This window comes from Dipteris shenzhenensis, chromosome 2 (assembly GCF_047967505.1).
Source record: "Dipteris shenzhenensis isolate YYH24624 ecotype China chromosome 2, Dip_SZ_1.0, whole genome shotgun sequence".
In the NCBI taxonomy this organism is placed as follows: domain Eukaryota; kingdom Viridiplantae; phylum Streptophyta; class Polypodiopsida; order Gleicheniales; family Dipteridaceae; genus Dipteris; species Dipteris shenzhenensis.
Window position 1 is genome coordinate 22,658,856 of NC_141597.1, and position 15,253 is coordinate 22,674,108.

At 41.3% G+C, this 15,253-nt stretch overlaps 1 protein-coding gene across 1 annotated transcript; it reads right to left on the minus strand.

Annotated features, from left to right (window-relative positions):
• Nucleotides 1–11,752: 11,752 nt before the first annotated feature.
• On the minus strand, nt 11,753–15,253 carry LOC147904490 (pentatricopeptide repeat-containing protein At1g11290, chloroplastic-like). The gene has a single exon (XM_087386801.1). The coding sequence runs from the start codon at nt 15,111–15,113 to the stop codon at nt 12,924–12,926; it is 2,190 nt and encodes a 729-aa protein (XP_087242927.1). The 5' UTR covers nt 15,114–15,253; the 3' UTR covers nt 11,753–12,923.

A 15,253-nucleotide genomic window follows, 5' to 3' on the forward strand; every position in this document is an offset into this window, starting at 1 on the left:
CTTCAATACATAATCTTGGACGTCCTTACCTATTCTAGGCCAAAAGAATTGTCTTTTCAGAAGCACATATGTCTTCTGAATTCCCGGGTGTCTAGCACTCGGACTATCATGACATTCAAAAAGAATTTAGCACCTAACATCATTATTATCCGAGACACATACTCTACCCTTGTAGAGTAGGTAGCCATCTTTAATAGTATATTTTTTCCACTTGAGTCCTTTATCACCAACTTGTGGTGTGTCACCATTTCCATGAGACTCCTTAGTGAAAGCCTCTCAATTAGTTGGATCCCTATTTCTAATTTCTTTCCATATTTCAAAGAAGTGAGGATCAAAGTCACATTTCCCCTTTAAGGACTCTAGGAAATCATTTTGAAATTGAGTAAAACTCAATTCATTAACAATTGGAATTCCACTAAGAGAGTCTGCTACCACATTGAACTTCCCTTTTCTATATGTCAATTGTATATCAAACTCTTGCATTAACTCAGCCCATCTAGCTTTTCTACCTTTAAGCTCTGGCTGATTACAAATCCACTTAATGCTCTCCTGATCAAAGATGATCTCAAATTTTGCATGATAAAAGTAGTGCCTCCACTTTTTTAAAGCATAGACTATAGCATATAGTTCCTTCTCATATGCTGAGTAATTTTGTTGGGCAGGATCTAACTTTTTGCTTTCAAAATCCATGCCCCAACAGCAAAATCACTGGCATTTGTCTCAACCATGAATCGTTCATTGGGATCTACTACTTTTAAGACAGGAGTTGCTACTATAGCTACTTTTAATTTTTCAAAACTTCTCTTTTGAGATTCACCCCATATGAAGGTGCTTCCCTTTCCCTTAAATTGGTCCGTTATTAGAACAACAATCTTAGCGTAATCCTGGATGAATCTCCTATAGAATCCTGACAAACCTAAGAATATCTATAATTCTTCTAGATTTGTAGGATGTGGCCATTCCAATATGGCCCTTACTTTGTTAGGGTCAATACAAACCCCTTCTTGGGATATTATATGTCCCAAGTATTTCACTTCTTTTGCAAAGAATTCACATTTGGATTCTTTAGCAAAGAGTGAATTATCTCTAAGTAGCTAGAACACTTTTTGTAAATGTTCCAAATGCTTTTTCCTGGTTTTACTATAAATAAGGATATCATCTAAAATACTATAGCAAATTTTCCTAGATATGGCCTTAATACAATATTCATAAGAGTCATGAAAGTTTCTAGAGCATTTGTTAATCCAAATGGCATTACTTTAAACTAATAATGCCCATACCTAGTACGAAATGATGTCTTAGGCACATCCTCTTCCCTAATTCGTACTTGGTGATATCATGATCTTAAATCAATTTTAGTAAAGTATTTTGCCCCTTGCAATTGATCAAAGATCTCATCTATGTGAGGCATAGGATACTTATTTTTTATGGTGATTTTATTTAGTGCTCGGTAATCTATCCATAAATGCATAATACCTTCTTTTTTCTTTACCAATAAAACTGGTGCAGACCAAGGTGAGCTACATGGTTGGATTTGGCCCTTCCTAAGATATTCCATTAATTGTCTTTCGACCTCACGTTCCTCTGTTTGACTAAGCCTATATGGGGGTTTTGCAAACAGGAGTAGATCCAAGAATTAAATCTATTTTATGATCTACTTCTCTCTCAGGAGGTAAACCATCAGGTAAATCAGACAGAAAAACATCTTTAAATTCAAACATTAAATCATTGAAAGAAGATTTACACTTTTTAACATTATCAAAAATAATATTACTTTTTTCCGATGCAGAGAGATAAAATCACCAATAAAAGTAAGTTCACAGAGATATACCTCGCATTCTTCTTGGTGTAGTAGAAGTTCTAATTCCATCAAACAAATAAGAGGAGAGTTAGGCACATCATGTTCTCCTTGAATCTGGAAGACTCTACCCCCTTTTTTAAACATATTGGAGTTATTAAGATAACTTCGTTGTAAGCTATGCCCAAGACTATACAGCCATTCTTGACCAAGCACTACAACTATTCAGTTGAGATGCATGATTTGGAAATCCAAGGCATCCTAATAACCTTGAATATCCACCTCTACACCATGTATCATGGTGTCCCAAACTTTTTTATCACTGCCCTTTGCTAAAGAGACCACATATTTATGGGCACTGGGACTCTTAGGCAATTTTAATTTCTTAACTAACGACTAGTTCAAGAAATTATGTGTTGCACTATCATCAACTATCACTCTTACTCTTTGCCCCTTCATTTTTCCATGCATCCTCATTAAATCATGAGGACAAAAGGTGGGTTGCCACATTGTCGATGATAGACAGCACATGTGGGTGCTATCCTCATGATAGACCTCTATCATAGTGTACTTTTTAGTACCATTAAGTGGCAACACTTGCGCCGCATGTACTTGTTTTTGTGGAGGTCTATTTGGGGCTTTAGCTCCTGCTTGTTTTATTTTTAGGATAGTTCCAAGCAGCATGGTCTTTGCCCAAACATTTGAAGCAAAGATTTTCTTGCCTAGCCCTTTCATAATCCTCTTTCTTCAAGAGAGGATAATTTTGTGTTTGAGGTTTCTTAGGTGGTACCTGGGAAACCTCCTTAAAGTGCTCCTTCCTTTTCAAATTGGGAAATTTGTTGAACTTTGGGACAAAACTTGTTTGTTCTGAAGTTCTAACTTTAAATTTCCCCGTCGTATCATCATATATTTGGGCATACTTAATGGTTTCCTCAAACGTTTTAGGAGAATTTCTTTTGACCTAAACCTTATAAGTGTCTTTGAGACCTCTCACGAAACCCCTTATCTTTTGGAATTCATCAATTCCCTTCAGCTTAAGGACTGCCTCCCTATAGTTCGCTATGTACTGGACTAGAGTGTTTTTACCCATAGTGCAATTGTCCCAAGCCTCCCACACTCTTTCTAATTCATTTTTCAGTAAAAACTCTTTTCGGAAGGCTTGTTCAAACTCAGTCCAATACCTAGGAATTCTAGCAGTTTCCTTGAGGCTCATCCACCATTTATAGGCTAAATTTCCAAGGGAAAGACGCTTCCACGACTTGACTTTTAGGAGGATTAGTCCTGAGTCAATGGAAGTCTTGCCACTTTTGCGAGAACGTATTAATCGCATCTTTATTACGCTCCTTTTCTTTCCCATTGAAAATTGGCGGTTTCAAGTCCTTAAGGATGTTAGAGGTGGACTTCTCAACTTGATTAGGAGGAATTGGTGATTTTTCAGTAATAGTTACAGATTGAGAATCGACTAACTTAGTTATAGCTTCAGCTAGGGTTTTTAATGTATCTATATTTTGTGTTCGATTTTCACGTTTAGTGAATTCCGTATATGGAATTCCATAATCACCGTAGTCTATGTCCTCCATTTCCACATTATCCTTTGAGTTTCAATTTGTACCTCCTCATGTGTTTCTTCTCCAACTTTCACTTTTCCTTTTCTAGCCCTTTCCTCGGCCTTCCTAATCATTTTGTCTCTTTCTGGAGTTGTCATTTTAAAAAAATACGTACTTTCCAAAAATTATAAAGAAAAGAGCTTTATTTTAGAGAGAAAAATGTGATGCCCACTTCCCTGGTATTTGTTTGAGGTGTTGGATTCGTCTTAGAAGTCGTCTCGCTTTCTTTGATTCACAGACTCGCCTTTCAATCCAGCTCTTTCACTTCCTTTGATCTCGAACTCCTCAACATGTTCTTTATTTCTCTTGTTTGAGTTTGGTGAGGCTTAAAATATTAGAAGAGCTATGAGTCTTTTTGAAGTCCTTGGTGGTGAGAAAAAGGGACTTAAGAGAGTAAGAAGGGTGATAAAAGAGTAATGACGTGGCTTTTTTTGAAAAAGTTAAAACTTTGTGGCTACGTGGCCTTTCATAACCAATGTTTTCAAATACATACAAGTCACCTTGCCTCAGAACTTCATCTCCTCTTTATACCAACAAGTCATTCTGATCACGGATGATGTTTTGAATTGGTTCATAAAGATAAGCCAAGAGTAGATGATGTTGAGAAAGAATCTAAGATTGTGCTAAACCTAGTGCACACAAGATCAGCAGAAGAACTAAGGAGGCTCAAAGCACACTAAATAAAACATGAGAGGGAGATAGCAAATCTATATCTCTTGCAATGTGTGTACTCAACAATACATGATAGGCTTCTTATATAGAGAGAGATTTTAGAATAGTCAAACCATGTGGGATCCTCTCATCCACATCTCTCCTTGTGGATATCCACAATCCACATCTCCACATCATGTAGTCCACATCCTAGGGTGGCTACTTTAATTCTTTCCTATACCATACCTTAGCCCTTTAATCTATGTGCTCATGGCACCATAACTCTCAACATCTCCCCTTGGTGCCATGATCCTTTGGCTACTACAAGGTGGTCAGATGTGAGCTACAAATCCATCACTTTCCCTTAGTGCATGCATTGCTACTTAAGGTGGTCCAGTGTGGTTTATATGTCGATACCTCCCCTGGGTGCTTTCATAGCTACTCTCAGGTGGTCAGGTTTGATTTACAAAATATAGGCAAGATTGGCAAGGTTTTTTTTTTTCTCAATACATGTTGTTCCTATCATTCTGCTCATGGCTTGATGACGATGGCGTTTGCTTCTTTGCTTGGTGTAGCTTCATGCATGATGCTTTGTTCTTCCATGTGCCTTGATGCTTTATGTGTGGATGCCATGCTTCATGCTATGGTCATCTCATGCACTTGTGCTTTTGGCATGCTTATGACAATGATGTGTGCATTCATGCTTTGATTTGTCGCAAAGGTCCTACCAATTGATTTCTTTCAATATTGGCAGTGTCTAATTGCTAACAATGATTCTAACTTGACAAGTGCATAGAGCTAGAAAAGACAATCACTTTTCCTTTTTGGAGCGTGTGCAAATTCTTCTTGGATTAGAAGTTATGGCTTGTCAGTTTCTGTGAAGAAGAGGGGCAATCGCTGATGTGGCAGAGGCAGTTCACATGCAACTTGCACGAATGTGCTTGGGTGGCACTATGTGCTAGCTTACCACGTGTCACTTTGTAGACTAACCCAAGTGTAGTTGACTAATCCAACCTTATGTGAGTTAACTGAACCATACTCTTAACTAAGATTTAAGATAATCAACTATGGTAAATCTCAATCCTTCCACGTGTCAACTTGCAGACCACTCCTCGGGTAGTGGTGACCCTAGAGGATAAGGTAAGTTTAGTGGAGCGCCACATGTAGTCTCCTAAGGGTGTGAACCTTGGAGATGCAGAGAAGAAATGAAGATGGCACGTTTCGTGGATGCGCGTATGGACAGGCTGGAGGGGATGAGCTTGCTATCGACCGTGAGGATCTTTGGAGCTGTGGAGGCTTTTCAAGACTGCACGCATGTCTTCGATCATTTGAGCCGCATTGCTGGAGTTTTGGGCACTGCTATGCATGCAAAATGGGTAAGCTATCCAACTGGAGTTTCAGCTACCGGGGTGATGGTTCCACCAGCAATTTCGTTGAGGGAGGTGCAATAGAGGCTTCAGGGCATTGAGTTGGTTACAAGAGTTACAGCCCGTGGATGTAGCAGTAGGAGAAGGTCAGGCTGCAGATGGCTTTGGAAGCTTGTTGGAGAGGTGCAAGCACGGAGCACCCAATCTTTGTCTGTTAAAGCGCTGTGAGCATCTGCAAGCAATCGTTGCCCAGGAGGAGCCTTGGCTCGTAAACGTAGTGTGAGGTTTGGCCCGTTTGTGCTTCTAGTTGGCTATCGTTGTAGGTGCCACCACACAGAGATGGAGCATGGTGTTGCAGGAGCGTTGATTTCGTCGATGGAGCTTTGTGAGGCTGCGCACTGTAGACTTGGAGTTGTTTGGAGCAAAGGCTTGTTGCAAAGCCTTTGTGAGTCGGCATTCGGAGGTGCCAATCATTGGAGGACCATCGTGAAGCGTCGAAGTGGCTACGGATAATAGATGGGAAACTCTTTGGAATTGCACATCTCGTAGTCATGTGCTGCACATCTCTCTATAGCCTCGACCTATCTGGAAATAGATTGACCGAGGGGTTTCCTTCAGAGCTTGGTAAGCTCAATAAATTGCAAAAGCTTTACTGGGTCGATGGAGAGCATAGCCAGGTTGCATGGCTCGTAGTGCACTGGCAATGGAGAGAAGAAGTGCAATGAATGGAATTCCCTCAAGAAGATGGATTTCTCTCACTCTCTCTCAATGAATTCTATCTCACAAGAACTCTCGAGATCTAAAACTAATCTTACATTCTGAAACTAATCTAAGAATGGAAGCAATCCTAGTGAACTACTAATGAGCTAAACTAGGAGAGCTAAACCTACGCTCTAATACCATGAGAAAGAATGTAAGATCGTGCTAAGCCTAGTGCACACAAGATCAGCAGAATAACTAAGGAGGCTCAAAGCACACTAAATAAGACATGAGAGGGAGATAGCAAATCTATATCTCTTGCAATGTGTGTACTCAACAATACATGATAGGCTTCTTATATAGAGAGAACCTTTAGAATAGTCAAACCATGTGGGATCCTCTCATCCACATCTCTCCTTGTGGATATCCTCAATCCACATCTCCACATCATGTAGTCCACATCCTAGGGTGGCTACTTTAATTCTTTCCTATACCATACCTTAGCCCTTTAATCTATGTGCTCATGGCACCACAACTCTCAACAGATGTTACTCCAGAAGCAACGGTCTGGGTAAAGAAGCCGAAAGACAATACTTTGATGTGATGCCGATTGCGATACCAATTACATGTGAATGTCTATCTTCATGTCGCGATTCCGTGAAAAGGGTCTAGCTAGTCACCAAAAGCTACCTTAACTTTGCAATTAGCCTTAGAATCCCTCTGCTCATGTCCAAACCTCAGAATGGAATCCCAAATAAAACTATCGCTATGTAGACCCGCGTCGTGAAATTTTCATCAAACCTTCATAAGCGTATGGGATTTCATCATCAATCTCTGCTAGCCCCTTGCAGACAACTGACACTTATATTAGCGTTACGGGTCTCCAAATCCTTTCTGTTAGCTACTCAGGCACCCGTCACCATTTGCAATTCCATACACCTCTACACGCATTTATTACGGTAGAACTGACAGAAGAATTTCCTCAGCCCCTGCTCCTTCTATGCTCTTTGCATTCTAGTTGCCAAAATAGTGTATCAACGATGGTAGAGCAAGGATTCTTGTCAGATCGTCACTGTTAATGAAAACAACGAGACAAGGCTCTGATACCAGTGTTACACAAGCTGAATAAGAGGGCTCTATTCTCTTTACCATCCAGTCTTGGATTCGTACATGAGCTCCTTTCTCTCACTGTCTTCTATGAGATCTTAACCTCCTTCCTTTTCTGAGCTCCCTCTAGAATCCTCCCCTGAACCCAACACTTGACAAATGGCTTCTTCCATTAGTGCCATGTGTCCCACAAGGGACCTTACCATTCTAGCCCTCTCATGGGCTCCCCTTTGCACCTCTTCGTTGATGCCTAGGCCTAGTAATAAACCTAGACTCAAGCCCTTGAAGCCTTACTAATTGCAAGTGTTGTCAAGCCCTCTTGGTTTCCCGCCTTATACGGTAGTCACAGTATTATAGTTGACGTAACATAAGGGCAACTAATACAATGCATATGTCCAAGGGAACGCACCTCTAGATCTAAAAATTACTCCACTGATCTCTCAATCAAGCCCATGAATCTCTCAATCACACCTAATAGAACCTTCAACCACCTAACTGGTCACACTAACCACCATGTGGTGACACACAACCTCACACAAACCTTGTACCCCTTGGTACACCCCATTACATCAATTTGTCCATCATACCCCCCACAAATCGATGACCTCACCCCAACAGTAGTACACGGGAAGCTTCATGGCTTGTTCACACCTAGTAACAACACTCATGACCCCAATCTGTGACTAACTCTAGTTATGGCTCTTGGTTTACAACTAGGAGAATGGACAATGACTATGCATGGAAAATTCCCATGGGTCTAACAAGGTAATAACTCAAACATAAGACTAACAATCATTTGAGGGAGACATCCCAGGGCAGAGAACCCTTATTGATCACACACACAAAACAATTTAGAAGATATATGGGTCATCACCCTTATCAAGATTGACTTGGGTGGTGAAAGCAGTGAGAGCTTTAACATCCTTTGGTACTTCTTCTTCTTTTTTTGAAATTAGCTGAAAATTTCTTCTTTGCATAGCACTCTTTTTTAAAGTGTCCAGACTATCCACAAAAGTTGCACTTCATCTTGCTCTTGCTAGTAGATCCCTTGAAGTTTCCTTTGACCAAATATGCTCCATTTTCTTTGTGGTCATTCCTCTGTTTAATATTCCTTTCCTCTTCCAAGAGGGATGCCTCTATTTCCATCAAATTGATCTCTGGTAGATTAGTGAAGGTAGTTACGATTGTGCCATATTCATTAGGTAGACTTTTAAGCAAGGTAGCGATTACAATCTCATCATCAAGATTAAACTTGATGCTAGCTAGCTGAATCAATATGCTTTTCATGGAGTTTAAATGAGAAGAGATTGATTCTCCTCTATCCAACTTTAGATCAAAGAACTTAATGAGCAAACTACACTTGGAACACTGTGCTCCAAAGACAATCTCAAGAAAACTCCATGCAGCATGTGCAGTGTCATAACCATCAATGTGATGAATATAGAAACCACTCAATCCAATTGTAATTATAGCTAATGCCTTTTCATCCGTAGGTACCCATAAAGCCTCTCCTTTCCTAGTAGTTGGCTTCTTCTCTTTCCCCTTAGCAATATTCCAGATCCTCTTCTTCATGAGACTAAACTTGAGTTTGGTTTGCCATGTGTAAAATCCCTCTGTCTCAAACTTATCTTTGTTTTAGAGGCCACAGGGAAAGTCTTACCAATACTGGCAGTGCCAAATCCCTTTAAAATTCTTCAAAATGAACCATCACCATATAGATGCATATTGTAAGCAACAAAATCTGAAAAGCCAAGGTCCTTTGCATAATGATAATAGTGAGGGACTTGTTTTTTGTCTTGAAGCCTAGTTACTTTCCTATTGACATATTTTGGAGCTCTCTTCTTCTTGATTTTCCTAACACATGGAGTATTGCTAGAACCACAAGAAGGGATTTTTAACATCCACCTTCCATGAATTCAAATGCCAAATCTCAATCTCAGTCAAAATACTGAAAATTTTCCAGTCAAGTCAAAAGCCATATGCCTTTGTTGACTTAGTCAAACACGAAGACCAAGAAACTCTCAAAACTGATTTTAGAAACAAGCAGAGAGTGGAGGGCAAAATTCGAATTGATCAAAGAAGCTCCAAAAGGGCTTTCATAGTGAAATGAAAGGTCTTTTACCAATGAAGATCCAGTAGGAAGCCTGGGCGAAATGCTACGTCACACCACCCAGGGTAGCAATAGCAAGTTGCGCTATTTTCTCCTCAGGAAAACTAGTTTTTCACTCAGTTCTCCCTACCTAGTAAACCAAATGAGCTGAGACTTCAATAGCAGACTCCTCATAGGGTCGCCCAACTCCAGCTAAGAGCAATTAGAGAAATTTGATGCGTTGAGGAAGAACTCGCAGAAACTTCGTCGAGCGAACATCTTGTCGGCACGGATAGAAGACGCGACCATTTCAAAAATTTTATGTCACCTCCATTTCTTTAATTCTATGACATGGCTCCCTTCTAATCAAACCTAAATTCTGTTCATAAATTTACAGCCATGCCCCAGCCAAGGCTTCATAGCACATAAAGGAAATGATTGTAACAGCAGGGCACACAAGGATCAAAGCATGAGAGATGATAATTCCACTTGAAATGTCAATAATGGGAAAGCGCTACGAAACAGTTAGGCCTCATCAGAAGCAACGAATGCAGCTTAAATAATGTCTAGTGCAGCTTCAAATATCTACAATTACGTTCAAAACTTGCAAAGAGGTTAGCTTTACAAATCAGCTGCACTCGCAGAATACAGGGAAACTCAGGAATTAACATCCAAATGCTGTCCAAAACAGCCATGACTATGTCCAGACTGCGCATGAATATGTCTGGTATACTCAAAACATTTCTTGATGAAAGTACGACTTGGCCTTATCATAAGCTCTTCCAGTAGCATGTTTTAGAAACATACTTTGTAGCTGCAAACAACAGAACTGAATGTTTACCTTTTTTTTTTAATGCATGGCATAGCTAGATGATTAGGTGCAGATACAATAGTATGCAAATTACAGAGGCTTCCCAATCCTCCTCACAAGAATAATGTTAAACAATCTTTGATTTCAAAGTGACAAAACAAGATAGTTAGGAGCATCCTCAGAACTCTGATAGTGCCAACTATCCTAGCAACATTGACAAATTCAGCTAACGTTGAGTTGCAAGCTTGCAAAACAGCTATCAATGGGGACTGGAAGCATTCTGTTAAAATCCGTGTGAGCAATTTTACCGTAGAGTAACATAACAATGCAGATCTCCCTTAATTCTTCTTAGGAATGCGAAAAAATCACAGGAAATAAATGCAATCAGCAGTTGAACAAAGATACAAATGGCTAACAAACACTCACCATCGTGAGGTTCTGCTCAATACCAAGGCCAACTCATGAGTTCGCTTGATATGCTCACCCTGTTCATGTAAGGTGAGCAACGTTTTTGTGGCATCCACTCTGATGTTTTTGGCAACGTTGATACAGTTTTGCACGCTCTGACAGATGCTCACCATCGTGAGGTTCAGAGTGTTTTCGGCAACGTTGACACAATTGTGCACGCTCTTGGTGGTCTCCTCAGTTCTTGAACACTCTTGTATTTCAAGTCTTGTTTTTGAAATTGACTATCATCGTATTGAATACCAGGAGCAGTCCCATAGGAGCCCTTGCATTGTGTCTCTCCTTCACCCCTTAGAAGCTGATTCCAGGCATGAGAGTTGGGCTTGACGCTTCCCTTCCCCTCACTCGATTTGAATGTGTTTTTCTTGAGCCTTTGAGCCTGGTTGTGGCTTCCCTGGGGTCTGGTGGGCCAGCCACGTCCCCAGATGCACCAGCCCGCTCTCTAAACTGAGACATGCTGAATCCCTCCTGCGATGAAGAACCTGTGGCTTCGATTCATCATCAAACAAGTTGGCCCGAATCTAGCTTCGGTTTCATAGGAGGAGCCAAGGGACAATCATCATCAAAAAGATTTCAAGCAGTGACTCCTGGTTGCTTCACAAGACTTTCATCATCAAAAGGATTTGAAGCATCAAAGGCTGGCTGTGTCAGGGGAGCAGAAGAATATATCTGAGGCTTTGACGGGAGCGGTGCATCCAGGGGGTACATTCTTGGAATGTGAGGGGAGGGGATGAGAGTCATCGTGGAAAGGATTGAAGGAGGAGCCATCGTAGTCGGAATAGATAGGGAGGGGGGGAGGGAGGGTGAGGATATGGAGGGTGAACAAAAGAGAGAGGAAGTCGTTTCCATATGAAGAAACAATGATGATGGAAACGAAAGGGCGCTGGAAATGGTTTGACATTCGAAGGACTTTCTTGGCATTAAAAGAATTAGAATTCATATTTTAAATTATGACACTTGGCTCAACGAGAGGCCAGATTTTCATGTCATCCCACAATGCAACCTGCCTAAAAATTTGCCTATGCAGGGGAATTTTGAGACTGAACAAACTGACAGGCTAGTTGACTCAGAAGCAACCTTTCACATGATCAGTCATCAAGAATGGAATGGTTTTCACAGATTCATAGACACTTTTGAATTCCAAAGATATATATTGCAGATAGTCCATGGTAATTGTAATCATGAGGTCTTCTGGGAGAAGCCCCACTGATCATAAGATTACTGAAGTTGTTAAACGGATTGCCTCTTGCATTTCTTCAAGTGTTCCAGAACCTTTTTGCAAATTCTTATTTTTCCTGTTAATCTGCTGTTGAAATTGCTGGCCTTTGCCTAAATTTGAAGCTTGAAGAGATTCTCTTCCAAAAGAAATCTTCCCTTTGGAAGTTGTATTGCTCTCTCCCTCAAGCCTTGAGAACAGTTAAGCTGAACTCTGACTAGGTCAAGACGGTAAATTATGCACGCAATGATAATTGTCTCAAGGCTTTGCTGCCTTTTGAAAAGCTCATAGAGCTATTTTTTAAGGCTACTGCCCTTGCATTGTCTGCCTTGTGAGTTCTGTTGTAGCAACATCGTTGTTGCATTTAGGTTGCCACACTCTGCTCCAAGATCTCCACCATGTTTGCAACCAGTAAGCTCTGCAACTATGGCAGCAGCTGGAAACCAACAGCACACAACTATGGCCACAAACATTGCAAAAGGCGTAAAACTGTGGGGGATGGAAAGGAAGAGATGAAGCAGCTTCCATAGCAGGATCACTATGCAATATGCCCTTTCCCTTGAACAAAATGAAGCTCTGAGGAACCCTATTGCACAGTCTACCCCCGGCCTTTACATTAGGGATATGCCCATTTTTTCCTGTTCATATACATCCTGCTCTATGTGCACACATGTGCAATTTACCTCCCTAACAGTACCACCACTCCATGCTTATAATCTCCAGCTGGCCTTTGGATTGTCACTATCTTACCGTCATCATGCAACCATCAAGCGTCTTTGATACTCAGCTCTGCTGAACGTTAATGTGATTTTATCAGTGCCCAAAAACTAATACCCCTTGCCCTCATCTAGCAGTCCCTGTAGTACTGAGTCCCAATATGGGCACATATCCTTCGCGCTCCACTTGCAAATCTAATCTTTTTATCTTTGAAGAGACTTTTTGTCTCCTACAACAAAACCTTGGACCTTGTTTGTAACCTAAACAATAGCCTCCTCACGTCTTAGACATGCTTGCATGCTTTCTCATCTATTCTCAAAATTGGGCACAATCCTGTTGGGATTATGCAGCCAATGAAAACATCAAAGGTTCTATACTGAATTTGAGGTGATTTTCTCAGGGTCCAAATAAGTAATACCCCTTGCCCTGTTCTGGCTGTGCCTGTAGCACTAAGTCCAAGTATGGCACATACCCTTCCTTCTTCACTTGCAAATCTAATCTTTTTATCTTTGCATGGATATCATTGCTTTGTGCAAGGCTTCTGTCTCCTACAACAAAATCTTGCACCTTGTTCTTAACCTCAACAACAGCCTTCCCTGGCTTCTTAGACACAGCAGCACGCTTTTTCATTTCTTGTACCTTGTTTACGTCTTCCCACATGCCAGCATCAGCATAAAGGTTGGCCATGAGTACATAACCAGAAGCATCTCTTGGGTCCAACATGACAATATTGTCAAAGCATCGCTTTGCTAGACCCACATTGCAATGTATTCTGCATTGACTTAGCAGAGACATCCAAGCCACAACATTAGGCTCACCTAACATACCCTGCAGCAAGTCTACTGCCTCTTTCAAGCATCCTGTACGGCCAAGTAGATCAATTATACAGTTATAATGCTCACGATTTGGTATAACACCAAAGTCTTTTTCCATAGAATAAAAGTGATGGCAGCCTTCATTCACAAGCCCCAAGTGACAACAAGCAGAAAGAAGACAGAGAAATGTAACATCGTTGGGTTTAAAGCCTTCATGTTGCATGTCCTTGAAACACTGCAGCACCAGCTCGTAATTATTGTGCTGAGCATATCCTGCAAGCATTGCACTCCATGTCACCACACTTCGCTTTTCCATTTTCTCGAACACCCTGTGAGCATCCTGCAGGCTCCCACATTTGGCATACATGTCAACGAGGGTGTTCCCAACAGATAATATCGATTCGAATCCACTTTCTATAATGTGAGCATGAATCAGCTTGGCCTGATAAAGGGAACCCATGTTGGAACATGCTTTCATAGCGCAAAAACAGGTGACCTCATTTGGGCTCATGCCAACCTTTTGCATTTGCTGGAAAAGTTGCAGAGCATCCTGGCCATGCCCATGTTGTGCATATCCCGCAATCATTGCACTCCATGTTACCACATTTCGCTTAGGCAATTTGTCAAACCACTGACGTGCATCATGAAGGCTCCCACATTTGCCGTACATGTCAATAAGACTGTTTCCAACACAGAGATCGAGCTCAAAGCCACTTTCAATAATGTGGGCATGAATCAATCTTCCACGATCTAAGCTCGAGCATGCCTTCAGGATGCAGACAAATGTAACACAGTCAGGCTGCAAGCCCTCTTGTTGCATTCGCTTAAACAGTTGATGAGCCTTATCACAATGCCCATGCTCAGCATATCCTCCTATCATTGCACTCCATGTTGCAAGACTTCGATTTGGCAGTTTGTCAAATAGGCTCTGTGCATCACCCAAGCTCCAACACTTGGCACATTTTTCATTCACTCCAAAAACATTGTCTACTATCTGAGAAATCCCCAGCCCACCTTCATCTGAGTCTGCTATGCTAGAGCATACTTTCAGTATACCAAGGAAAGTAACTTCATCTGGCTGCAGGCCATCTTCTTGCATTCTTTTGAGAAGTTCCACAGCCCTTTCACCTTGCCCATGCTGAGAATATCCTGCAATCATAGCATTCCATGTAACTACATCTCTCCGTGACAATCTGTCGAATACTGCACGTGCATTTTCAAGGCTCCTACATTTGGCGTACATGTCGATGAGGATATTTCCAACATGAATAACCAAATCCAAACTGCTTTCAATGATATGGGCATGAATCAGCTTGCCTTCATCTACAGCTGCCATGCTGGCACAGGCCTTCAGGGCTGCAACAAAAGTGTGTGCATCTGGTTTTACCATTGATTGTTGTTGCATTAAGTGATACAATTTAATAGCCCGCTCACTTTGGCCGAGCTTATCATGTGCCGAGATGATTGCACTCCATGTAAACACATCTGGTTTACGCAGTTTGCTAAAGACGTTATTTGCATCCAACAAACTCCCACATAAAGCAAACATGCGGATGAGGTGGCTCCCCAAAAAAGCATTTGATTCTAATCCACATCTCATGATCATGCAATGCACTTCCCTGCCTACTTGCAGGTCCTTCTTGATGATGCACACCTGTAGAAGAGGATAGAAGATATTGGTCGAGAGGGGGAGTCCTTGCCGTTCCATAAGATAAACAGCCTGAAGGGCCTCAATGAGCTGGCCCTTCCCACACCATTGTTTGAACTCCATGAAAATGTCACAAGAGGCATCATTCTCCACCACCCTGCATGCTTCACGAAAAAAAACGTTTTACAGCAATGAGCTAAAGGCCCATTATCAGCTGAATAGCAAGTTTTGAACAGGCACTGCAACACCATCTGGCCCCTCGT

Coding starts and splice junctions, on each gene's coding strand:
- LOC147904490 (XM_087386801.1), bottom strand. CDS start 15,113: ATGGAGTTCAAACAATGGTGTGGGAAGGGCCAGCTCATTGAGGCCCTT.